The sequence below is a fragment of the Pleurodeles waltl genome, chromosome 3_1, assembly GCF_031143425.1.
Source record: "Pleurodeles waltl isolate 20211129_DDA chromosome 3_1, aPleWal1.hap1.20221129, whole genome shotgun sequence".
Classification (NCBI taxonomy): domain Eukaryota; kingdom Metazoa; phylum Chordata; class Amphibia; order Caudata; family Salamandridae; genus Pleurodeles; species Pleurodeles waltl.
The window spans coordinates 1,036,364,476-1,036,392,304 of record NC_090440.1 but is presented as its reverse complement, the minus strand read 5'-3'; the positions used below and the strand labels follow the sequence as shown (position 1 = coordinate 1,036,392,304).

Below are 27,829 nucleotides of genomic sequence, written 5' to 3'. Positions count from 1 at the left end.
TTTAGCCAAGTTATACACCAGAGTGGCTGCTGCTCTGCACAGCTAAAATATAGCAGCATAGAGGAAAGTTACATGAAGTGTTGTACAGTGAAATGGTGAAGAGTGGAGTCAAGTGTTCTAGAGTAGAGTGGCAGAGTGTCTTCTATTGGACTGGCATAGTATGGAGTCGCGCAGAGTGGCATACACTGCAGTGGCATGGATTGGACAGGGGTAGAGTGCACTAGCGTAGATTGTTGCAGAGTACAGTGGCATAGAGTACAGTGGCATTAAAGTGCATTGAATTCAGTGGCATAGAATGCAGTGGCGTAGATTAGAGTGGTGTACAGTAGAGTAGAGGGGAACAGAGTAGAGTGGAACAGAGCAGAGTGGTATGTCGCAGAGTAAAGTCCAGTGGCATAGAGTCCAGTGGCGCAGAGTAGAGTCGAGCAGCACAGAGTGATGTGGCAAAGAGTGGCACAGATTAGAGTAGCATACACTGGTGCAGAGTATAGTGCAGTAGTGCAGTGCTGCAGAGTAGAGTGTCAGCGTGCAGTAGAGTGGGGTACAGAGCAGTGGTGTAGAGTACAGTGAGGTAAAGCGCAGTGGTATAGAGTGCAGTGACAAAGTGCATTTGTGTACAGTGCACTGGCATAGATTCCAGTGGTCAAGAGTAGAGCGGCGAGAGAGCAGCAGCATACAGTGAAGTGTTGCAGAGTTGCATAGAGTAGATTGTTTCGGAGTAGAGTGAAGTGGTAGGGTGCAATGGTGCAGAGTAAATCAGAGTGGCGTACAATGGATTGGTGTAGAGTGCAGGGGCAGAGAGTTGAGTGTTAGAATAAAGTCCGCTGGCATAGAGTACAGTATAGCAGAGTGGCATAGAGTGGAGTAGTGCAGAGTAGATTGGTGTGACCCAGACTGGGGTAGTGTAGAGTGGACAGGTGAAGAGTGGTAACGCATTATGTGGTAGAGACTATCTAGCTGCAGATTCCTTACCTTTAGAAGTTCCAGGTATCAGCTTTGAATTTGGAACTTATGCTGAGCAATACCCCTGTGTGCGCTGTCGGGTGTCGTCGTTCGGATCCGTTTGGCAGAGTCGGCATCATTGGAGCCATCTCTGAAATGACAGTTGCCAATAAATATACCACCCAGGCACACATACATTAGTAGTATTCCACAAACTTTTACGGCAGAAGCCCAAATCCATGGAAAGAACCAACAGTTTTGTCTGAGCCAAAAACTAGGGCCCTAAAAAGGAACAATCCTTACCCTTAGTAAATGAGTCCCCAGAGTGGGGAAGCATGGATGGGTGTAAGGAAACTGCAGCTAGATAGAGTATATACCAGATAATGCTTTACCGAAGGTAAATAACTTGTTTACCTGATAGAGACTTCTAACTGCAGATTCCTCACCTTAGCATAGATAACCAAGACATAACCTCCTGGCGGTGGGCTGTGGATACCTCCATTCACACTAAAAAGTCCTGTAGGACCGAACAGACAAAGTGTCCGTCTCTCCATACCTGATTGTCCAGGCAGTAATGTTTTGCGCACGTGTGCAAGGATGCCCACGTTGCTGCCTGACAGATATCCAAGACTGGAAGGCCTCGAGCTAGCGCAGTGTTAGCAGCTTTGCCCCTGGTAGAATGAGCCCTCAAGCCCTCAGGAGGCAGCTTCCTGGCCAATGCTTAGAAGATCTTGATGCAGAGAATGACCCAGCGTGAAATGTTTCGCTTCTGCACTGCCCGACCCTGCTTTGCTTCCACGTATCCCAGAGAGTTGGTCATTCATCCAGAACTCTTTTGTGCAGTCAAGGTAGAATGACAACGCTCCTTTTAGGCCCAGCCAGTGGAGTCGCTCATCTTCTTTAAAGGGATGTGATGGAGCAAAGAAGGTGGGTAGGGTGATATTCTGAACCAGATGAAATGGGGTCACCACCTTGGGGAGGAAAGAGGCACGCGTACTGAGAACCAACTTGTCTGAAAACTTGGTGCAGTACAGTGGCTTGGAAGAAAGAGCCTGCATCTCACTCACCCTCCTGGCAGATCTTATTGCCACTAAGAAGGCTGTCTTGATGGTAAGCAGCCAGAGGGGGCAGTTGTGTAGGGGCTCAAAGGGATCACACATAAGAAATGTGAGGAACCGATTTAAGTCCCATTGGGGCATAACAAAGGGCGTAGAGGGAAACATATGTACAAGCCCTTTGAGGCATCTATGTACAATGGGAGATTTGAAAAGTGAAGGCTGATCAGGCAGCTGAAGAAATGCTGATAAGGCGGAACGATAGCCCCTGAGAGTACCCCAGGAAGAACCCTGTTGGGCAAGGGATAGTATACAAAGTGGGATATCAGAAAGAGAAGCAGAAATAGGATCAATAGACCTTTCTGTACAATAATATGCAAATCGTTTCCAACGGCAGGCGTATACCGTTTTATTTGAGGGATGCCTGGCTGCCAAAATAACTTTACACACTTCAGGAGGAAGGTCAAAAGCCATCAACTGTAGCTGCTCAATCTCCACGCATGCAGCCGCACAGTTTGGGTGGAGAATTTTCCCTGCTGCTGCGACAGAAGATCCTCCCGAAGGCACAACCTGATTGGAGGACTGATGCTCATTTTCAGAAGCTCGGGATACCAAACTCTCCTTGCCCAATCCGGAGCCACTAAGATTACTTGGGCCCGGTCATTCCTGATCTACTTGAGAATTCCGGGCCAGAAGTGGTATGGGTGAAAAGGCATACAGGAGGCCTGAATTCCACTTGTGATGAAAAGCGTTGCCGAGCGACTGCCGCCTTGGAAACTCCAATGCACAATACTGCTGACAGTGCGTGTGCCCTGTGGAGACGAACAGATCTAACCAAGGCTCTCCTCACTGCTGAAAGAGTCCTTACGCCACCTCCAGGTGGGGATACCATTTGTGATCCCTTAGGCACGAACAGCTGAGTTTGTCTGCCCTGGCGTTCAGAGAACCTGCCAGGTGTTGACCAACCTGTCTTATTACGCAGAGCCTCTTGACAAAGGGTCCATGACCCCACGCCTCCCTGCTTGTTTCAGTACCACACTGCGGTGGTGTTGTCCGTGAACACCTGCATTATCTTCCTTTTTACAACTGGAAGAAATACTTTCAATGCCAGTTTGATCGCCCAGAGCTCCAGTAAACTGATATGGAATCCAGATTCTACCAGAGACCAAAGACCGCTGATCTCTGCCTCTCCCAGATGGCCCCCGATCCCAGAAGTGAAGCATCTGTCACTACTGTGAGATCTGGCTGTGGAAAGGAGAGGAACACTGGTGAGACCGAAGGGGAGCACGGTACGCTGGAAGTGCTCGGGCCCACCTTGAACCGCAAGTAGCGCCTGTGGGCAGGCAGGATGGGGATGTGAAAATACGCATCCTGTAAGTCCAACGCTACCATTCAGTCTCCTTGATCAAGGGCAGACAAGACCTGAGCTAGAGTGAGCATCTTGAATTTCTCCTCTTTGATGAAGCGATTGAGGTCCCTTAAAACCAATATAGGGCAAAGACCCTTAATCTTTTTTGGAATCCGAAAGTACCTGTAATAACAACAGCTGCCTACTTCTGACATCGGGACCCTTTCTATGGCTCCCTTGGCCAAGACAACTGTAACTTCCTCAAGGAGCAAGATTAAGTGATTCTCCATCAGCTGTTCTTTTAATGGAGGCATAGAGGGAGGGAAAGACTGGAAAGGGAGGGAAAGCCTGGAAAGGGAGGGAATAGCCCTTCTGTATGATGTGTAAGACCCATTTGTCAGATGTTATGGACCACCAGTGAGAGAGATGCAATCGAATTCTCCCTCAAACTGGACGTGTGTGATCTTGGAGAACCATACTAGGAGAAGTTGGGCTTTGTGGAAGAGGGGGGCTGGGTGGTGGCCGACCTCTGGCTAGACCCACTGGGTCTGAAGATACCACAACCTCATCCTTGCACTGGATGTTGAGTTGATGAAGGATGGTGGCTGACTTGTGGGTGGCTTGGTACCACACCCCTTCCGAAGCCTCGAAAGGGGCATAAGGCAGACTGTTGGTGAGCGGGTGTCGAGAGGCCAAAGGATTTGGCCATAGCCCAAGAGTCTCTGAACTGGCATGTGCCATCAAAGGGCATGTGTATATGGTTTGACTGGATATCCCCCAAAAAGACGGACGTAGCCAGTTGTGGCGACGAAGGGCCACCGTCGATGAAATCACCCTACTCAGCGAGGCGGTTGTGTCCAAAACACACTGAATCGTAATCTTTCCTGCATCTCTCCCATCTTTTACAGCTTGTGTGAGAGTATCCCGCACACCCTCTGGGACCTGGGGCAGCACCTGTGCAACCGCCCCCCATAAGGTATGGGAAAAATGGCCCAAAAGACATCAGGTGTATAGGGACCTCAATGCCAGGCTGGAGGAAGAAAACATTTTCTTTCCAAGCTGATCTAGCCTCTTGGATTCCCTATGTGGGGGAGCTGAAGGGAAGGCACCATGGGAGGTGGAGGCCTGGACCACCAAGCTTCCCAGGGTGGGGTGTTGGGTGACAAAACCAGGATTATTAGGAACTGGGCAATGGCGGCAGCCGATTGTCCTATTAAAAGGAGCCCCTGTGCTGGGTTTGGACCACGCCCCCTGCAGGACATTAGTGAGGCCCTCATTAAAGGGCAACATGTGTGCCTGAGTGGTGCCATTATAGGCGACCATGACGTCACAGGCAGCTCCAATGATGCCGACGACGCCACGCGGATCCGAATGACACCACCCAACGGCATGAGCAGGAGTACTGCTTAGCAAAAGTTCCAGATTCCAAGTTGGCACTTAGAAATACTAAAGGTAAGGAATCTGCAGCTAAAAGTCTCTATCAGATAAAGCTATACAGTGCAGTGGTTTGTAGGCATGGCACCCAGAGAGGGATGCCATGTCGATTTACCTTTTTCTCCCGACCAACACACACCAGCTGCAATGGCAGTGTGCATGTGTTTGGTGAGGGGTCCCTTAGGGTGGCATAATACAGGCTGCAGCCCTTAGGGACCCTCTCTGGATACAGGGCCCTTTGCACCACTGGTACATTTTACAAGGGACTTATCTGTGTGCCAGACATTTGCCTACTGTGGAAATAAAAGTACATTTTTAGGGAAAGAATACAGGTGCTGGGGCCGGGTCAGCAGGATCTCAGCACACACCTGGTCAAGTTAACATCAAATATCAGGCAAAAAGTGTGTGTGTGTGGAGGGGGGGAGTGGGGTAACCGCAACAAGGGGCAAGTTTTCTACAGTTAGAATATATAAAAGCATTTAACCAGGTCCTTGTATTTTAGGGGATCGCCCGCTGCCCCAACAGCATCCTATTAACCTCTTCGCCAGCAGCCGTGGTAATGCCATATATCTTGTATATAAAGCCGGTACCTTCCATACACATCCGAGTACAGCCACTCTCAGATCCTGAGGGATCTCATGATCAATCATCCCGGGCTGCACTGTCAGGACGTCCTTCCAGTAGCTACACATGCCAAATTAAAATAAAGTCAGTGGTGTAGAACATGCTCATTGTGTCATTTTATACTGGATAAGGCATAATATGCTACTCAAGGCAACCAAGTCTGTTTGTGTGCAGCAGAACTTCCACATCGCCTCGGTGACTGCAAGCCCCATCTCTTCCTTCCAAAAGTAGCGTGAAACCCTTCTGGCAATTAGAACCTCCTCCTGCACTGCATGGTATCAGATTGGAATTAGTCATTTTGAGATGCAGAGGTAAGCAACCTTTCCAATGCAGTACAGGGCACGAGTTCCTTGAGAATGTCTGGAGAAATCACTCACAGTGTACACCTGACTCTATAGTATAAAATGTTTTTCAGTGGATTGCATGGGCCTTATGGAAAAGACATTTCTCGTATAGTGTCTCCTAGTGCAGTATTCCTTTTTTTGTATCAATTGGGCGTGTGCTTTAGGCTCATTTGCGGCTAGTATTTGGAAGTGGTGAGAGAGTAACAATGAAGAAATGTATGATAGTGGAAGTCTGTATTGCATTGCTATATCACTCCAGGATCGGGCGGTGCATGCTGTTGTATTTATATTCAATGTGTACTGTGGGGTAGGGTTGTATGATGGAACCACTCATGCTGGAACACCACATGCCTTAACAACGCGATTGGAACCACAACCACGTCATTTCCACGCATGCTTTTACGACACACGACTTTACAACAAATTTTGTTGTAAAAGCATGCCTAGTCAAGGCATGTGTGGAAATGCATGCGAAACAGCATGCGTGGTTCTGTCATGGAACCCCCTAACCCGCCCTGAGGCCTAAAACTACACCCACCCCTAATACCTAAACTACCCCGGCCCCCCACCTGCACTGAGCACAAAAAAAATAAAGACTATCCAAACCTCCCCACCCCACAAAAACTGAATTACCTGAACACCCCCTCACTCACCCTGAGCCCTAAAAAAAAAAAAAAAAATACCCCAATCCCCTCCACCCCGCCCCTAAAAACTAAAGTACCCCGACACCCTCCACTCACCCTAAGCCTTAAACCCAGCCCCACTGCTAAAAAACTACCCACCAACGTCCTCTCCCGATCCTCCCTCCTCCTTTCTCCTCCCGCCATTCCTTAAACCTTCCCCTAGCACTTTAAAAAAAAATACAAATTAAGCACTGCCTACTTGCCTTTGCTCCCTGAGTCACGCCTCCCTCAATCTATCTTCCATTCACCACAAGTCCCTTACATGTGTGTGGTTTATGAAAGCCATGGGTGCTTCAAGCTCTTTTCACTGCTTTGGGGCTGGAGGTCTATCCTTTGCTGTATAGGAGGCACTACATCTTAATCCAAGGAGTCTGTCTGCTCTGAAGAGAAGGTAAAGGTCTCTTCTTTTTACTCCTATGCTTTTAAGTCAAAGGCCATTGACAGTGAATGACGCTTGAACATCGAGAAGGATGTGCTCCTCTTAGGGTTGAGTCTTTTCACAGCAGAACCATTCTTGTGGTTGAGATCCTGAACATTGAAAGTCAACTCAGAGCTCGAAACTCACTGGTAATACCCTTAAATGTCTTAATTACAAACAGAAGGGATGTTGTTTTTCTTCTGCAGGACCCAAAATACTGAGGGGGAAGATTCTTCTACCATAGCTCTGAAATCAACCTCGGAAAAAGGTATGTTCTCTCTATTTATAGCTTTTCCATCTTCACCCTGAGATTACCTCCCTTTCTGTCCTTGAGCAGCCTATTTGTCAGTTCCTCACTCAGCTCCGTCAGCCAACTACCCTCTAGAGGAAGCTCAGCAATCTCATCAATGGGGGTGCTTAACTCCAGCTCCTCTCCTCCACCTCCAAAAGCTTGTTTCCCCGGAGGAAAACCAGCAAAGGACTGTTTAGAAGGAGGAGGGAAGGTGTTCAAGCCAGACGGCACCACTGACATTGCACCCACGCCATCCAGCGTCAGTGCATCGTCGTGTTGGCATCGGAGAGGGTGATGGGCTCAAGGGTGATCGGCTCACCGTTAACCAGCACCACAGACCTCAACTGATCGAACTACGGCGTCACATGTGGGAACCCCAAAAGGCTGTGCACCAGAGTCAGTGCGGATGCGAATTTGGATCCAGGGGGCCTATCTGATGCCGAGGGCGAACCTCGCATCTCCTTGGAGCTAGAAAGCGCACCAGAAGGAAGTAGGGGGCCCAAAGATGGTATGGAGGGAATTATAATAATCCTCCATCGTGGCCAAAGTTGCTCTGACTCCAGGGAAAGCACAATGGCGTGGGGTGGATTCCTTTCCCCCTCCAATCACTTCTGGAATGTGCATCTCTAGATGCCTTGAAAGAAAGGCCTCAGGATGTGCCAGACGCAAAAGTCACTCCGCTCTTGTAAATCTTTCCCCTTCTGTAGGTTTGGACCTAGTTATCTCTGCTCCTTGCTCCCCTACACAGTTGTACTTTCCTACACACAGAATGGTACAGGAGGATATGCCAGCAAAATGTCTTTCTTCCCATATCAAGGTAATGGTTAATGATAGAAATATAGATGTGCTATGTGATTCTCTTTTTTAACTTGGGGCCAGATGTATCAAAGCTTTTTGCATTCGCAAACGGTGCGAATGCCCGTTTGCGAATGCAAAAAGCCATTTCAGAATGTATCAAAGGCATTCTGAATGCAATTTTAAGGAATCGCTAAAATAGCAATTCCTTAAAATTGCAACCCTGTTTAGAGAGTCGCAAATTGCGACTCTCCAAATAAGAAATCGCAAATAAGGAATTGTTATTTGCGATTTCTAAAGCACATGTAAGAAGCAATTCCTTAATGCGAATTGGGCATTAAGGAATCGCTATTTACCACCAAGTTGAACTTGGTGGTAACCATGTGCAAATTTTTAAAAAAATGCATTTAAAATGCATTTTTCAAATTTACATGTAAAGCACACATGCCCTTTTGGCATGTGGGCACCTTACATGTTGTAAAAAAATGTTCTGGGGTGCAGCAGAGGGGGCCTTAGGCCCCCAGCACCTTGGGGTTTTGCATTTCCAAAATTGCGAATACCAGTTAGGAATTCGCAATTTTGGAAATGCAAACAAATCGCAAATATGGGCAGGCCCATAGGTGCGAATGGGGCCGGTATCGCAATTTGCGATTCAGTAATAGCATTTGCGATTTTTAAGAAATCACTATTACCGAATCGAAAATATGATACATTGCATTTTGCGAATCAGAAATAGTGATTTCTTAAAAATCGCTATTTCCAACTCGCAAAATGCATTCTTGATACATCTGGCCCTTGGTGTCTAAGTGTCACACCAGTTAGCCTTGGATGCAAGAACACTTCGAACCAAACATACCGCAAGGTGTTACGCTGACTGCAATTAAATATCCTTTATCTCTCTTCTGGCGTCAGCCTCTTATGTATGCGGCTGTCAAAGATTTGTATCCTGGCTATTCAGAACTTCTTGACTCAGAAAGGGGAGTTCACAAACCTGTCCTTTGACCGTACCTTTTCTTCCAAGATGCGAAAAAGACCACCATTTTTTCTTAAGAGGGATTTGGTAAAACTGTCTTCCTTGAGAAGGTAGGAAAGGTAGAGCATCTCAGTACCTACGTTCACGGTGGAAAGGAAGCTGATGTACATTCTGGGTATTTCTGATAGCATCCTTGCCTCTCATTTAAAGAGCAATCTCACTTCAAGACTCTATACATCGTTCATAAGACATTTAACAATAAATCCCTCCACTTCAAAACATACTGGAAAAAGACATAACAAGGTTTAGCAGAGGCCCGAAAACTCATCTCTTTAGCTCAGAGTATGGACTAAGGACCTCAGACGACACTAAGGTCGAGTCACAGCTTCTTAAAGTGTCTTACCATGGTACAACACATTTGGTCACAGGCCTCAGTCTAATACCTATATTCTGACTTCAATCATTTGACTTGTTCATCATATGAACTATTCAGCTTAGGGTGGGGTTAGAATTACAGCAATTCAATTCCCAACTCTTTGGGGGTTATTACAACTTTGGAGGAGGTGTTAATCCGTCCCAAAAGTGACGGTAAAGTGACGGATATACCACCAGCTGTATTACGAGTCCATTATATCCTATGGAACTCGTAATACGGCTGGTGGTATAGCCGTCACTTTACCGTCACTTTTGGGACGGATTAACACCTCCTCCAAAGTTGTAATAACCCCCTTTGTGTCTTCCTCCCACTCTAAGCTCTCTGTGAGATAGCTGTATGGGGTTTGAATGCAACACTTTACACAACTACTAAAAAAAAGAAATGATCAAATAAAGCAGTGCTTCCCCACCTTTTTACTTCTGTGGACCCCCATTTTATCATTACTGGAATCCGGGGACCCTCCCCAATGAATCATTATTGGAATATGGCAACCTCGCAATGAGTCATTACTGGAAAACGGGGACCCAGGCCTAAAGATTATTGATGATTTGAACCGCAAAACATTACACAAAAAATACAGAAACAAGCATTCCATCAAACACATTCGCAAATGATAACACATTTTATTTAATTTGAAAACAAATGAAATAAAATAAATATTTGTATTTTAATAGGAAGGTTGGAGCTTTTCTAAATTCAAGTGAAGCCACACATTTTCCATACTATTTTCTGTTTGAAGCACCTGCACTACTCCCACAAGTCAATCTAAGGATACTAATTTTTAGCCTCCAATTTAAAATTCTTTGACATTTAAAGTACATTCAAAAAATGAAATTGTGCATTTAGCCACTTGATCTATAGACACTTTGTAGGAAGTTGGCTCTGTACATACTATTTCAAAGTAACAAATAGTGTGCACAGAGTCCAAGGGTTCCCCTTAGAGGTAAGATAGTGGCAAAAAGAGATAATTCTAATTCTCTATTTTGTGGTAGTGTGGTCGAGCAGTAGGCTTATCAGAGGGTAGTGTTAAGCATCTGTTGTACACACACAGGCAATAAATGAGGAACACACACTCAAAGACTTACTCCAGGCCAATAGGTTTTTATATAGAAAAATATATTTTCTTAGTTTATTTTAAGAAACACAGGTTCAAGATTTACAAGTAATACTTCAAATGAAAGGTATTTCACTTAGGTACTCTAGTAACTTTGAATAATCACAATATCATGTACAGTCTTTGTAAAAATGGCAACAAGCTATTTTAAAAGTGGACACAGTGCAAAAATCAACAGTTCCTGGGGGAGGTAAGTAAAAGTTAGTTTTGCAGGTAAGTAAAACACTTACAAGTCTCAAAGTTGGGTCCACGGTAGCCCACTGTTGGGGATTCAAGGCAACCCCAAAGTTACCACACCAGCAGCTCAGGGCCGGTCAGGTGCAGAGGTCAAAGAGGTGCCCAAAACACATAGGCTTCAATGGAGAACAGGGGTGCCCCGGTTCCAATCTGCCAGCAGTTAAGTACCCGTGTCCTCGGGGTGCAGACCAGGGGGGTTTTGTAGGGCACCGGGGGGGAACACAAGCAGGCACAGAAAGTACACCCTCAGCGGCCCAGGGGCGGCCGGGTGCAGAGTGCAAACAGGCGTCGGGTTTTAGATAGTAAGTAATGGGGAGCCAAGAGGCCTCTTCAACGATGCAGGCAGGCACGGGGGGCTCCTTTGGGTAGCCACCACCTGGGCTAGACAGAAGATCGCTTGGGGGTTGCTCCTGCACTGGAGTCCGGTTCCTTCAGGTCCTGGGGGCTGTGGGTGCAGTGTTGGTTCCAGGCGTTGGGTCCCTTGTTACATGCAGTCGCGGTCAGGGGGAGCCTCTGGATTTCCTCTGCAGGCGTCACTGTGGGGGATCAGGGCTACTCACTGGCTCGCAGTCGCCAGGGAGTCCTCCCTGTAGTGTTGGTTTTCCGCAGGTCGAGCCGGTGGCGTCGGGTGCAGAGTGGAATGTCTCACGCTTCCAGCGGGAAACGTGAAGTCTTTAAAGTTGTTTCTTTGTTGCAAGAAAGTTGCAGGTTGTTGAACAGGGCCACTGTTCACAGGGGTTTCTTGGTCCTTGGTTGCAGGGCAGTCCTCTGAGGCTTCAGAGGTCGCTGGTTCCTGTTGGATGCATATCTGTTGCAGTTTTCTTCGAAGTTGGGAGACAGGCCGGTAGGGCTGGGGCCAAAGCAGTTGTTGTCTCCGTCTTCACTGCAGGGCTTCAGGTCACCAGTCCTCCTTCTTGTTAAGGTTGCAGGAATCTAGTTTCCTAGGTAGGTTCTGGGGAGCCCCTAAATACTGAATTTAGGGATGTGTTTAGGTCTGGGAGGGCAGTAGCCAATGGCTACTGTCCTTGAGGGTGGCTACACCCTCTTTGTGCCTCCCCCCTTTGGGGAGGGGGGCACATCCCTAATCCTATTGGGGGGGATCCTCCTTCCACAAGATGGAGGATTTCTAAAAGTAAGGGTCACCTCAGCTCAGGACACCTTAGCAGCTGTCCTGACTGGTGGGTGACTCCTCCTTGTTTTTCTAATTATCGCCTCCAGCCTCGCCGCCAAAAGTGGGGGCAGTGGCCGGAGGGGTGGGCCTCACCACTAGCTGGGATGCCCTGTGGCGCAGTAACAAAAGGGGTGAGCCTTTGAGGCTCACCGCCAGGTGTTACAGTTCCTGCAGGGGGAGGTGAGAAACACCTCCACCCAGTACAGGCTTTGTTCCCGGCCACAGGGTGACAAAGGCACTCTCCCAATGTGGCCAGCAACATGTCTGGTGTGTGGCAGGCTGGCACAAACTAGTCAGCCTACACTGGAAGTCAGGTATGTTTTCAGGGGGCATCTCTAAGATGCCTTCTGGGTGTATTTTTACAATAAATTGCACACTGGCATCAGTGTGCATTTATTGTGCTGAGAAGTATGATACCAAACTTCCCAGTTTTCAGTGTAGCCATTATGGTACTGTGAAGTTCGTGTTTGACAGACTCCCAGACCATATACTCTTATGGCTAACCTGCACTTACAATGTCTAAGGTTTTGCTTAGACACTGTAGAGGCATAGTGCTCATGCACATATGCCCTCACCTGTGGTATAGTGCACCCTGCCTTAGGGCTGTAAGGCCTGCTATAGGGGTGACTTACCTATGCCACAGGCAGAGTGAGGTTGGCATGGCACCCTGAGGGGAGTGCCATGTCGAAAGTCATTTTCTCCCCACCAGCACACACAAGCTGAGAGGCAGTGTGCATGTGCTGAGTGGGAGATCCCTAGGGTGGCATAAGTCATGCTGCAGCCCTTAGAGACCTTCCCTGGCATCAGGGCCCTTGGTACCAGGGATACCAGTTACAAGGGAATTACCTGAGTGCAAGGGTTGTGCCAATTGTGGAGACAAAGGTACAGTTTAGGGAAAGAACACTGGTGCTGGGGCCTGGTTAGCAGGGTCCCAGCACACTTTCAAGTCATAACTTAGCATCAGCAAAGGCAAAAAGTCAGGGGGTAACCATGCCAAGGAGGCATTTCCTTACACACTTTATTAATCTGCTAATATTAGTTAATCTTCTAGGCAGTCACTGACCCTATGAGGAGGCTTAGTGGACCCTCCAGGGGTCCCCAGACCAAAGGTAGAGAACCACTGCAATAAAGTGTACGCCCCTGTTTAAAGTAGCCTAAACAATGCCATTTTTTGCTCTAAATCCAAAATAGCAGAATGTAATCCACTTTTTCCCTTACTGCTTCCTGGTCATTTCTAGCATCCCAAATCAAGACAATGCCTCCTTCTGAAATGCTTAGGTGCACAGAACAAAGCCCACAAGTTCAGCAATAGTAAAGAGGGATGAAAAATCGGCTCCATTTGCTGGACACGGAGTTCTCAAATCTGAGGCCATATCAACATGTTAATGTCTGGAAGAAAGATGTACAGGAACTTCCATGACCACTTCTACAAGACAACACCGTTAGAGAGGTTTCCACATTCATAATAATGAAGGAATACTGAGTACTGTTTGAAGTACAAAGGTTTATGTAGGAAAAATACCAGTGTTGAAAGAGCACAAAAGAATCTGTGGTTTATCTCTCATTAAAGAGGGCAAAAAGAACTCTGCTGAGAGCATCATGTTACGCATTCTTCTTTCATACCACATGTGGAATTTCACAGCATACACACTCTTCAGCAAAGTGCATCAGCAAAGGTGTACACAGGCTGACAACTTCTACCCTGTATATTCAGGCAGAATGTGGAAATGTGTTGTCAGCGGTAATATACACACGTTTTCATGCGGCCGGGGAAGGAAAGACTTGAGGCTCGGATGATATTTAATTCCAAATTAAATCTGTAATGCATCTTGTCTTAAATATCCATAAAATGTGTGTCAGACACTATGGTGAGTATCTATGTCCTATTGTAAAAAATGTATTTTAATTTTGGTTTGGCTGCGGCACAACTCTAGTCTTAAATTAACAATAAATGCAATCAACATATTTTCCACAGCCCGTCATCAGAATGATGCTGCTTTTAAAGTTCTCATTTCCTTACTATTTTCCAGCTTGCTCAGTCAGCTTCAAATAAATAAACAATTATGAATTGAGAAGTAATTTCCACCAACATGCATGATTTGAACTCACAAAAGATTGTAACGTAGGTATTAAGTATATTTACCTTTAAAGAAATCAGCTGATCTGCCCACATTTTTATGGTGGGGAGAAGGTGCTCAAATCCAGTCTTCTGGCTGTCATCTTTGTTAAATTGTTGTCGGCAACTCTGTTTGTATAACAACTGTGGTGCTTTGTGTCCAGTAACCAAGGTATTTATGCTTGCCAGCACCTAAAACACAATACATGGCAATCTTACTTTAGTAAAATGCTTTCTTAACATTTTATTAGTGTTGGGTACACTTCAGTAAACTAATCAATATATCCCAATTATACAACAAAAATAACAGATCAATAAAGAAAGCATGAAAACTAGGATTTCAGAAATGTAATGCATAAACAAAAAACAGACATTACTGGATAAACAGAAGATGTCCAATTCAATCTTTATATAAATAATTGAACAGAGACCATATTTTACTCAATGCATACTTCTCTGGACTCCCATCTGCTCATCTTTAGAGAATAGCATCACTTTTAACCAACAATCATCACCCATCTGAATATTTAGCGACTTCCAAATTTTAAGGATCAATCTCTACGCTTCTACCATAATACGGTACAAACATTGCATTACACCTGCATTCAGTATCAAGTTATTAGGTATATGTGTAGTAAGAGAGGGCATTTTCTCCACTAACAGATGAACCCAATTAAAATGATATCTGAAAAGATTGAACCATTACCTTTTTCTGTAACATTTCAGAAAAAGTACCCATAGTTTACCACAAATCTGATACATAAATATCAGAGTGGAACAAAGACAATATAAGCTGCTCACTGATGTCCATCATGTGAAAACCATCATCTTCTGATGGATGAATGGTTGAGAACAATATCAATTTTCATTATTGATCAATAATATCACCCACCTTCTTGCCCTACACTTACATATTAGAAAACAATTGATGGAAAAACTAACATTTCATCTACTGGTGAGTCTTAGAAAACATTTTACTGACAAATGACAGTTAGGAAATGATCAAGAACCACCTCTCAATTTAGAAAATTAATCAAACTTATACAACTTGGACCTTCTCTAATACCCACTACCATCATTTCAGATAAAAAGGCCGGTGAAGAGGTAACATTTTGGTTTTTTTCCTTCTTGAATGCCTGAGGAAATGGTAAGTCCTAACAGTAAACTCGGTGTCACCCTGCATAGTCTAAGTGTCGGATGGCAACTTCAGAGTGTTACAGTTAGTAGAAAAAAACCGCTAAAACCACTCCTGATATCAAGAAGAGATGAGTCCAAGAGAAGAATCAGGCGATAAACTCAATAGGAATTCAGCTGCAAGAGATGAAGCATCATAGACAAAAATCTAGTATAAACTGGTGATGAATGCAACAAAAAAAATTGAGAATGAGTGTGTTGCAGCACATCTTCCGCTTGTGTGTGCCTCCCATACATATTCAACCAGGTACTGACATCATGGGAACGACTCATACTTCATCCTGGACTGAGAAATTCCAACTGTCTACTCTAGACGACCTCCCATCTTGGGAAATGTAGGTCATAGGTTTGAACATGCCTCTTCCTTCTTAATCATTTTGTCAGCTAAACATTCAAAGATGTCAACCAAGTTTGACACACTTTTCCCACTGCCACATTCCAGAGCTTCACCACTGCCATGGCTGACTATGTACCCAACAGAATGCAGAACAGCCATCCAGGTGACCATGAGCACAGAATTAACAGTTTGGTCCTGTTTGTGAGGATGCCTAAATATGCAAACTGGGAGTGGTGTTCAGCAACACACCATATGAATGTGTGGTGCACCAAGGGTTTACCTGTAACTACAGAGAGCCTCTGGTGAGTCCCAGGCACTGTTGTGGTAAAAGTAAGGTTGTAGGCCAGATGTACATATGCTTTGTGCAGTCTCAAATCCTACCATTTCAGTAAAATACAGGGTTTTCAACTCCCAAAAACCGTTTACATATGTACCAATCCCCTTTTGAAAATTGGAAAAATGTGTGTGAATCGCAACATGGATTTAGAAATCATTGCTAAATTACAATTTGAAAAGGGGGCAATAGAAGTTCCTACCAAATTGCAATGGGTTACCCTATTTATCAATGGATTGCGACCATAATTCCTGACATAAACTATTGATCAGTTACAGACTCCTAGGTTGGGGTGATAAATGATTAACAAAAAGGGGGGGGGGGCTTTTGGATCCCTTCCACTAAAGGAATCAGAGTGGGAGCTTTTAGGGGATTAGGTAGTTGTCCAGGGGACCCGGGCTAGTTACACTGCAGGTTTCCAAACAGGACCTTTTTCCCAAGAAACAATACATTTAAAAAAAGCACTTCCAGTTCCTTTAAGGAACTGGGATTGATTTTAAAACATATGTTTTCCATGCTGGTATACAATCACAAGGATTGAACGCCATCATGACTATGATTGTAGCCAGTCGCAGAGGGTCATAAATTATGATGCCCCTAATAAATATTATTTAAGCAGTTCATTCTGCAACCCCAAGCTGGCCCATATTCTCTACCTTTAAATGAAAACTGGGTTTTAAAGTGATCCTAAACAGGGTTGTGCATAATCGGTGTAATTTGCTTTGCATAGTAATGCAAAATTCCCCAAAATGTACACATCGTTTTGGAAAATGCAAAATCTGCATTTAGCAGTATACTTTAGCAAGAAATGCATCCACTTGGATGTGAGAATATGTTCTACACTAAAAAAGAGTAAAAAAACACAAGTGCTGCGAATAACAGCCGCTCACATTCTGGTCATTCATGTTGTTCCCATGCTCCAGTACAAAAATTTGCCACATGGTGTAATTTCAGGAATTTGGCATAACATGAGATTATGCCACCATAATGGAAATAAATTACCCTAAGGGCTAGTCCTTACAAATGGCCAATTAAAGTGGTTCTGTTACTAGACCAAATATACACTAACAGGGGGAACCTTTGACAAGTTTCTTGTTCTGTCTTAATCGGATGTTTTTTTATTTGCCATCACAACTCCCATTGCAACTGTAGACAGCACTTAGAAAACTGAGTCAATATATCCCCAAGTCCAGATCTCCGGAGTGAGTATTTTACAAATGACAAATTCGCTCAATCAAATGCTCTCTGTGTAACAATCATCACTGACGACGTAGGGCCCCATCTTTACAGGGCTGCATTTTGGTAAGACACATTTTGCACCCACAAATCTGTGATAGTGCGGGAACTGCAAATTAGAAAGTGTGTACTTTGTGTCCAATTATGCAGAAACTGGGAGTAACAGTGTAAATAGTGCATCTTCTTCTCAATTGTCGAAATGCAAACAGTGCATCTGTGCTATTTGCTTCTATGTTTTGTTTAAGGTTTTCACATTCACCTCTAGGGTGAGCAAACACCTAAGTTTTACATTTAAAACACAATTTTAGTTTGGGTGCAAACAGGAGTTTGTGAGCCCATCACGATTGGGGCAAAACAGCTTTTCAGGCTTTAGCATACAGTTAAAATACTGGTCAACTGATACTATGGCTACCATACATTCCCTTTTTTGTGATCAGCTTTTATACTTTAATCACTCCCTCCATTTGCTCTGTAAAATTCTCTTGAGATTGTTACACATAGATTTAAAAGGGCTATCTGTGAGTAAAGGGCTACCTGTGTGTAAAGGCCACGATTGGTCAAGATTTTCCCCACTTTCTGCATCTTTGTTATCAATGCAGATTGCTTATATTCAGTAAGAATGTTTGTTGTATAAGGAATGGCTTCTGACCTATAACCTCATTTCTATCTCAGGCAGTGCTTAATTTGTAAATAAAACATGCCGGTGACCCAAGCCCTCCTCTGAAGCACGTGGCTGCTGAAATTAAATGTGTGAACACAGAATACTGAGGCAGCGCAATCCTGAAGCCATCTCGGGACTCGTCAATCCATTTACAGCCACTCCTGTCCCTTCAGCTCACTCCTGAAGCTTTCTGCTTTCTCCCTTTGTGACGCTTTTTCATTTTTATCTTTCTCCGTCTTTACCATGTGTGTCTTTTGCTTGCAGTAAATGCTTGACGCAGAAGAATAAGCGCCGGCCCTCAAAAATAAGTGCTGGTGCTCCGCACCGGAAACAAGAAGCACAAATTAAGCACTGCTCTCAGGGGAATCTCCATAGAAGTCAAATGCACTGAATAATCCCAGACACGTGTGGGGATCCCGGATCACTTTTTCCTTATATGTATTCTTAAGTGTAGATGTTCGACTTTCTTCAGAAAAGCCTGTAGAAACACTTGAGGAGAATATTATGCAGCCTATAATGAAAGCTATAATGGCCAGTTTCTTCAGATTGCCTTACAAAAAGTTGTAATGAATACCAATATGTGTGTGTGTGTGTTTAGTATTAAACCTAAATCTCTTTCACACACCCCTTTTTAAAAAGGAGAAAGATGAAGGAAAAGAGGACAGTGAAGCCCTACAGACTGCCATAATGTGAATTCAAAAGCAGTGTATGTGTCTTTAAGGGCCCAGAGACCACCAGTACCCCATCATGCCCAGGAGGTGTCTGTTGCTTCAGCACTTTTTCATGAGATGTGACAGTATCAGGTAGGTCCAATAATTGCCTCTGTCATCTCCACCAGGGAGCTGGAAGGATTTCTTATGACTTCAATGGAGATTCCCCTGAGAGAGAACTGGGATAACAGGTAAGAAACCATTCCTTCCCTCTCAAAGATCGCCATTAATAGTCATAAGCAGTGAATAGAACAGCAAGCCTATCCCTGTCAAGAGCGGTGTAAAAGATAGAGGAATGACTTATCAAGCAACTCAAGCAAATACATTTCTCAGGGAGACCTGTCCTACTTGAGTATCTGTTCTAGCATCTGAATCCAAACTATAATGCTTGTTAAACGTGTCAAAGTAGCTGCTTGACAGATTTCAACTACAGAGACATTCCTCATTAAAGTAGCAGTAACTGCTTTACCTCTAGTGGAATGAGCTTTAGGTCTACCGGACAAAACCTTATTTACTTTCTGGTAGCATAATAGATGCAGTACACTATCCATTGAGTCATGTACTCATTGGATGTGGTGAGGTCTGTACGGACTGGCACATAGTTTACAAACAATTGGTCCGACTTTCAGATATCTTTTGTCTTGTCCAGATAATGCTTTAACGCTCACCTAACATCTAGAGAATGGAGAGTCCTTTCAGCAGGTGTGGAAGGGTGCATAATGAAAGTAGGCAAGGAAATGGTCTGACTGATGTGAAAGTCCAAAATGACTTTAGGTAGGAATTTTGGATGAGTCCTCAATACCACCTTACTGGAAAGAAAAACAGTGTATAGTTCGTGAAAACATAACATCTGGATTTCACTAACCATGCATGCTGATGCGATCGCTAGGGGGTAAGAAGCTTTCCAAGAGAGATGCTGCAAGGAAATGGGCTCAAAAGGGGCCTGCACGAGGCGTGAGAGGACTATATTGAGCTCCCAGTGAGGAGATGAACGCTTTATGGATGGCAAAACCTTTTCCAACCATTCTAAAAAAATCTTTGATAACTGGTGTTTTGAAAATGGAGGTTTGTGAAGGACATTTTTTGTAGGCAGTAATTGCCACCAAATGAACTCTTATTGGAAGAGAATTGTAAGCCAGATTTTGACAAATGAAGTAAGTATGGAAGAATCATCTTGGTAGATTGTTGTATTCACGTTCTTGTTAGAACACCAAATGAAAAATCTCTTCCATTCAAATAAATAGTCTGAATGTCTTGAATATTCTTTAGCCTCCTTGAGAATGTTCATGATGCCTATACTGAACTAGCTCAGGAGCCATGCTGCCAAACTCAAGAAGGAGACGTTGGGGTGAACCACCTGGTCCCAAAATTTCAGGAGAAGATCATGTCTGCACAGCAGCTTGAGATGTGGACATTCCTACCTGTGGAGGAGGTATGTGAACCACCACTGGCATGGCCACTATGGTGTAATCAGGCTCATTCTGGCACTCAAGTAAGTCAGTTTGATGAGAAGTGATGGAAACAGGGGAGTTGGAGTAAAGGCATAAAGAAATCTGCTAGGCCATTCGATCCATATGGCATTCCCCAGTGTCCCTGGTTGGAAGAACCTCGAGGTCAAGCCTAGGCATTTTTTGTTTTCTGTGGTGGCAAATGAGTATGTGCCGAGCGCCCCATATTCTAAAAAACGTATTGAAAGATGCCATTGTGAAGGACCCATTCCTGGTTTTCTTGAACGACCCTGATTAGGGAGTCTGCTTCTACATTTGAACACCTGGGAAATGAGTAGCAGTGTTTCAAGGTTTTTGGCTATCAGCCATTTCCAAATTGTCTGGGCCTTGTGAAAGAGAGAGAGGTCTGGACTACGTCCCTCCCCAGCTTGCTGAAGTAGTACATAGCTGTTGTGTTATCTGTCTGAACAAACAGGAATTGCATTGTGAAGGATGGGGGAAACGCCTTCAACATTGGGTGAACTTCTCTTAGTTTGAGGAGACTGATGTCATAGGTCTTCTTTCTCAGAGACCATGTTCTCTGAATTTAGACGTGATCCATGTGCGGTTCCAATCCTAACAAGGAGTCATCAGTTACAATGGGCTGAGAAGGAACATCCTGATGAATTGGCATCCATTGCAGCAGATTAGTCAGAGAGCACAACCATTTCAGATACTGCTTTGCATTTGGTGGAAGAGTGTAATCTTGTCCTCCCATTTGCTCATAAGTTGGTCCCACTGATCCTCAAGATATTCCTGATGAGGTTGCATGTGGAGACGGGCGTTCGGAGTTAGAAAGATACATGAAGCCATTGAGCTGAGAAGGGATGACAAAGGTCACTATGTAGGGTGAGAGACTATCATGAGAGTGACACTGCTGACAGATTGATTCTTTCCTCCAAAGGACCCACACTTGCTTGAATGGTGTCAATGGAGGCCCCCAAGTAATGAAGCGTTTGGACTGGAGACAAGTTTGACTTGACATGAATGACATGCAGACCTAATCATTGAAAAAGACTGCTGGTCAACTGGTAATGTAGTTAGGCTTCTTGAGGTGTTGACACTTTGATGAGTCAGTCATCTAGAAACAGGTAGATGGAAACTTGGAGCTTTCTGAGATGTGAAGCTACAACTGCCATACAAGTTCTGGGGGCTGATTTGAGGCCAAACAGAAGCACTTTGTACTGGTAATGATTGTGACCCATGACGAACCCCAAGAATTTGCAATGTTTCTTGGCTGTTGGGATATGAAAGTAAGCATCTTCGAAGTCTATCGAACTGGGCCAGTCTCCCTGATGTATCTGGGCATATAGCTGATGCAGTGTTGGCATCCAAAATGTTTCTCGTGTAATCGACTTGTTGGCTAGTTTCAAACAGAGAATGGGTCTGCACTTGTTTCTGGGACCTTTCTTTTTTAACCAGAAAATAATGGGAATAAACCCCTGTTCCCTGTTGTTTGGGAGGAACAGTCTCCGCAGCATGCTTCTGCAGAAGGTTGATGGTGATTGGATGGATTTGTTGGAATATTCGGAGCAGGATTGGTGAACCTGAGCCAATACCCATTCTGAAGAGTACTTAGTACCCAGGCATCTCTTGTGATCGCTTGCCACTCTTTTAGGAAATAAGATATACTTCTCCCTACTTGAGTGGGTAACAGAAGTGGAGATTCATTGTTTGAAGCATGCAGTAGGCTTCCCCCTGTGAGCATGCTGTTAAAGGGGCTCTTCCTTTGGGTTGAAAACGTTGCTGTTGTTAGTAAGGCCTATACAGTTGGTGTTACTGGCAACCTGGGTTCCTGTGAGGGGTTTGAACCCTGTGTGGGTAAAAACATTGCTGGTAATTCAATTCAATTCAAGCTTTATTCGGTCAATTAACCATGAAAGCATCACATACATTAAAAGAAAAATTTCAACTCATTTTATAATCTGTACAATGATTAAATAATTTTATAAAAAAAACACATAAATAAATACATACATGTGATATCAGAGTATTCATCTAAAATCCTGCCTGGGCACGCTTCGTGGGTCCTTGATTAAAATGGTGATCACGTGTATGCCATGCTGCCACTAAAAACTTGCTGACTGCTAAAATTAATTAATTTGATCTATGGCTTTTTTAAAACCCTTATTGCTATACTGCAATTTTCCAGCCCCATTTCCCTACAGGTTTTTCGAATCCATATTGACTGTGGAAAAAAATATGTTGGGCAAAAAAACATAAAATGTTCAACTGTTTCCGGGGCACCGCCACAAGCCGGACATATATCTGAAGTAGTGATTGGCCCCCAGTTGCAAGTTAAAGACAACATTGGTAAGGACCCAAAACGGAATCTAGCACATAAACCTTTGCCCTGTAGATCTAGTATAATATCTTAATAGGATTCATACTGCGGAAACCACTTAAAATCAATAAAAAGATTAGATAATCGACCATGAGTTTTACAACAAATATAATTGTTCCATACATTGGACCAGTAAGCTGATTTCAAAGCAGTTTTATGGGATTTCACTAATTTTTGGGGATTCTCCCAATAATCTCCAAACCCCAAGATACAAAACCAATTGGACACATATTTAATCCAAGGAATAATAGCTGCATTTGGTCTCTTTAGCAGGTCAAGCAATGATGCTTTGTATAAATCCAATTCAGGGTGGTCCAAATCCTTATCCAATATAATAGAGGTCATAGGGAAATTAAATCAGCTACTTGGTTTAGCCCCAAATCAAGAAACATTGGGATCAGTGGTGTACTTCGGGGGCACACTATCAAAGCCCTCGCAAAATTGTTTTCTCCCACAGTTATATTTGTACATACATAGCTTTATTGGTTACTTTCAACCCTAAAAGCAAAACAACCACCGGTAGAAAGATAAAAGATAAGTAAAAATTATGTTAAAAAGGAAATAAGAGGAATAAAAAAGAACATCCTTTACGGCCTTAAAACACATAAAAACCAAACACCTAATCTCCTACTGACTGTCATTTAAATCAATCATGGGGTATTGTTCCAGTCTAGGTGTGTGGTTAAAATTTGATGACTAAAACATTCCATTGTCAGTTTTTCATGTTGTCCTTATTTGGAAGTAAGTTCCGCATCAGCAACTTTCCCCAAGTGATTAGTACGTACATGCCAGGCAGCTGTAATGTACCTACTAACCGCACAGGGCAAGGGGGGGGAACTTTCCCTCATCAGAATTCTTAAGGCAACAATACAATGTCTTACCCCCACATTCCTACACACTGGCCGTAACCACTTTCGACGCGCAATCAAATAGGCAGGACATAAAAACATAAAATGTACAATGGATTCTGGATTAAGGGTACAGCTCGGACATAAATCAGATCTTGTAGTTGCACTCCACTTACTGCCATATGATTTGAGAGGCAGACAACCATATCTGAACTGGATATATAAACTCTTACTTAATGGGTCAAGAATTATATCCATAAAAGATTCAAAAGACGGATACCATTTAAAATCAAAAAATTGTGAGGTCAATCTGCCGTGAGTAAGGCACAGCAGATAGTTTTCCCTGACGTAAGTCCAGTATACCGTTTTCAAATGATTCTTCTGCTCCTTCCTTATACTTTCTGGATGACTCCATAGCTCACTAAGACCCAATTTGTGAAACCATTTAGAGATGTGATTAAACCAGGGAATGGTGAGTACATTAGGTCTATCCAAGATGTCTTGGATAGACTCCTTGTATGTAGATAACTCAGGGGTGGACCAAACACGGACCCAAAAAAGCAGAGGTCGTAGGGCAACTACATCTGTGATGCGTGGAAGGTCAAGGTCCCAGAACAATGGCAGCAGTGGGGTACTGCGAGGGCAGGCCAAAGTAGACCTCACGAAATTGTTTTCCCCCACTGCAAGCCTGCCAGTGTTTGAGGACCCCCAAATTTCTGCCCCATAGACCGCAGCACTTTGTGCCTTTGCTCTATAAATTTTAATAATTGGAGTAATCACTCTCTCAGAAGTAGACTTATGAAAACGAAGAATGGCTCCAGATGACTGTACCAGGCGAGCCAAACTTTTGTCGATTTGGGCCCCCCAATGCAGATTGTTGCTGATTCTCACCCCCAAGTAATCTATAGAGTTTACCAAACCTAGGGGCGTTCCATTGTAAAATATTGAATATCTCTTGGTGGGGCCACAACCCAAAGTCATGAGTTTAGTTTTGCTATGGTTAAGTTCCAGACCGTAGTCACCGCAAAACGAACTGAACTTGTCCATGAGTACCTGGAGGCCCATAGGGGTTCTGGAGATCAAGAGAGAATCATCGGCAAATAACAAAATTGGAATTTTATGGTGATTCAAAGATGGGGCGTCATTTTGACAATTGGACACGACTTGCACCACCTCATTGATGAACAGTGTAAATAGCGTTGGGGCAAGAACGCAACCCTGGCGCACTCCTCTCTTGATGTCTATTTTGTCTGTGAGTTCCCCCTGATTGCCCCATCTTACTTGTGCAAATGTTTTTTCATGTAATCTTTGGATTAAATGCACTAAGTTCCCTGGGATACCAATTTTGTACAATACTTCCCACAGTTTCTCTCTTGGGACAAGATCAAATGCAGATCTTAAGTCTACGAAAGCCACATAGAGTTTTTGCTTAGATAAGGTGACATACTTCCAGAACAGTAATGACACCCTGAAAACTTGGTCCATAGTATTAGTTTTGGGCCGAAACCCAGCCTGTAAAGGAGATAAAATTTGCTGGTCTTGAATCCAGTCAGTAAGCCTCACTAAGACTTGTTTGGCAAACGTCTTCTGAAGGATATCAATAAGGCTAATAGGTCGATAATTTACAGGCAACCCTGTATCACCCTTTTTATAGATCGGTATTATTTCAGCACCGTGCCAAGACTCTGGAATAGGGCTGCCAGCTGCTATGGCATTAGACAACAAATTGATATACCATGCCCATATCTTAGGTTCTGATTTGAACAAATCCCCTGGAATCTTATCCGGGCCAGGGGCTTTTGCTGGCCTCAGAGAATCAATAGCAGCTGTGGTTTCAGCTAAGGTAAAAACAATTCTCTCAGTTGAGATCTTATTAGCAGCCCAACACTCGACATGTGCAGGGTCCTCCAGAGCTTGCTGTACAGGCAAAGCATAGATTTCAGAAAAGTAGGACACCCATCTTTCGGGCTGTATATGCAACCCAATATCGTCCTTACCCCTTTTCGAACTGGAGGTCAACAACCGCCAAAAAGAGCTATCATCTTTACTTTGGACTGCTGCAAGCAGTTTCTGCCATGTCTCATTCTCCCAGTCTCTTTTGGCTCGCTTCAGGGCATTAGCATACCTACAACGAGCCTCTTTAATAGCCGCATGCGTAGAATTTTTAACAGCCTCTTTTAAGGTGGATCTTGCTTGCGCACAGTCCTGATTATACCAGTCCCTGCGAAGGGTGTCAGCGGGTCTCAATTTAATGGAAGTTTCCTTATAGAAGATACCCTGAAGGGAATCGACCATCTTAGTGTGGATCGCCATAATAGGAATATCCAAGGATTCTTGATCTTCATAATCTACAAAGAGTTTTAAAAAAGATGAATAAATTTCCCCAATTAAGTACGGGTTACATTCAACCTTTGGCCAGCAGACCCTAGAGCGTCTATGGTTCAAATGAGGGAATGGAACATTAGTAATCCTTAAGTGCTGGACTCTTAAAAATGCCTGATTAGTCAATACAAGACACAAAGGATTATGATCACTATCCAAGCGAGGTAAAATTTCCATATCAAGTGAACTTGACCATAGCCTAATGTCCAAAAGAATGTAATCAATAGTACTAAAGGAAAGCCCTCGCTTGAAAGTAATGGCTCGTTCTGAGTCAGATTTAGTGCGGCCATTGCATTCTCTCAGGCCATAGTTCAGGCAAAGGGAAGACATCTGGAATGCAACACAGGAAACAGGCGAAAGTACCATTTCTTTAGATTGGGGAATACCCCAATGTTCGTCCTCCTCAGTAGTCAGATTGCTAATGGAGTTGTCCAACACAAAAGAACAATTAAAATCACCTGCTATAATCAGAAAAACTGAAGGGTCCAAAGCGTCTATGTAGTCCGTCAACTGGGAAAGAACAATTGAATCAGACCCACGGGGAACAGATCTAGCATAAATATTCAAAACTATAATTTTGAAGCCAGGACGGAATGTAAGTTGCACACCCAGCAGATCAAAGGAGTTAAACTTTATCACAGAGTGATCACATTCTAACTTATTGTTCAGTAAAATCATTAAACCTCCTATCTGTCTTCCGAATCCACCAGAGGCAGGTTGGGCAGCAGAGAAATAGGTTGTAAAGCCTTGTAAGGATAACTGTTCTTTAGTCCATGTCTCCTGGAAGAGACAGATATCTTGTTTGTTTACAAGGCTTACCCATTCCGGGTCATCCAGTTTTTGCTTAATTCCAGCTACATTCCAGGACATGATGTTAATTTTAGGAGGTGGAGATATTGACTTTGTTCTCATAGGTAGGGCAGGAGTCGAAGTCCCTATAAATTGACACACATCATTTACTGTTTTTGGAAGCACTGTACAGGGGGCAGACAGTCAGTCCAATTCAGAGAGTGAGGGGGAAGGGTTCTCATATTTAGAAGTAACAGAATTATCTGGGGAGGGAATAGCCCCAGCTGCTATAGTTCCGGATGTACAACATTCTCTGGATAGCGGGGCCCCTGGCGGCTGACTGCTAAGTCTAAGATTCGATACCCTACCAATACATAGTGTGCGTGTCCGTGCATCAAAGGCCAGGAGATCTTTAGCTAGACTATAATCATTAAAGAGAATCGAGATGTAATCAAATTCTGACCCTAACTGGTTATGTCTGTGGGCCTCGCATATATCAGACCGGATAACAGAGCGGCAATTCCTCTGTGAACGAATCCAGTGAATCACTTTGTTAATTAGTGAATCACTCGACTCTCCGTTACCCTGAGGTAGCTTTGGTACCCTAGTTAAATAGATAGTCGCGACTTCCCTCCTCCTTCTGGACCTTTGATTAGGGACGTGCGTCTGCAATAATGTCATATGATCAGGATTAGTGGCAGGACGGGGACTAACACAGCAGCTTACTACCGAGGATGTTCCTCCTGGATTTAACTGAGAAGTTTTTGGACGTGAAATAACTATATCTCCCCGTCCAAAAATTAATCCACCCTTATTAACACCTGATTGAGACTTTCGCTCATATGCGGAAGACATGGATTGAGAAACAAACCTACCATTCCTGCCACATGTTGGGGAATTATCATTAATACACCTAACGGTGTTATGTGTAGAGGAAGATGTCATTTTGTCACCTATACTGAGGGGACTGGGTTTTGTGGAATCCATCAGAAGATCAGACGAGGGGACAGACTTATAGGGCACATTACAGTTACAACCAGACTTTTGGCCCTGAAGTCCAGCAATTTTGTTCATCAAAGTTACCAATAGACTTTTAACATCATCTAATTTCAGAGAAATAATATCCAACTGGGAAACTTCATTGTTGCCCATCTTTGCATCCAGAGAGTTTTTTTTTTAACAGAACCTTCTTCGCATAAGGTCTGTAAGTGACCAGGACTTACAGGATTTGAAGCCAAAACCGAGAACCTATTTGAACAAGGAATGGTAATAGGGGGAGGGGACGCGCACCTCACATGGGGTGCATCTTCTTCGGCTAGATGACCATTTATCCCCACCAAGGGTGATGAGGTTTCCGGAGGTAAGGGGGTTACACCCTGGGATTGAGGAAAAGGGTGTAAATCAGCTTTAACCTCTATTCTATGTGACTGGGTTTTTTTCTTGAAGAGATCTGGGATCTTTTTGGAAAGAGTGGTATCTGGTCTAGAAGGTGCTGGTAATGTTTGTAGGCCCTTCAATGTTCTTT

At 44.0% G+C, this 27,829-nt stretch overlaps 1 protein-coding gene across 4 annotated transcripts in view; it reads right to left on the bottom strand.

Moving 5' to 3' along the window:
* The window catches only part of CEP70 (centrosomal protein 70), a 443,636-nt gene that overhangs the window by 131,640 nt on the left and 284,167 nt on the right, over nucleotides 1–27,829 (bottom strand). For all 4 annotated transcript variants that reach the window (XM_069224317.1, XM_069224319.1, XM_069224321.1 and 1 more), the window contains one exon: nucleotides 14,010–14,174. In XM_069224317.1, the coding sequence (XP_069080418.1) occupies nucleotides 14,010–14,174 (165 nt within the window). The remainder of the gene's footprint in view (nucleotides 1–14,009; nucleotides 14,175–27,829) is intronic.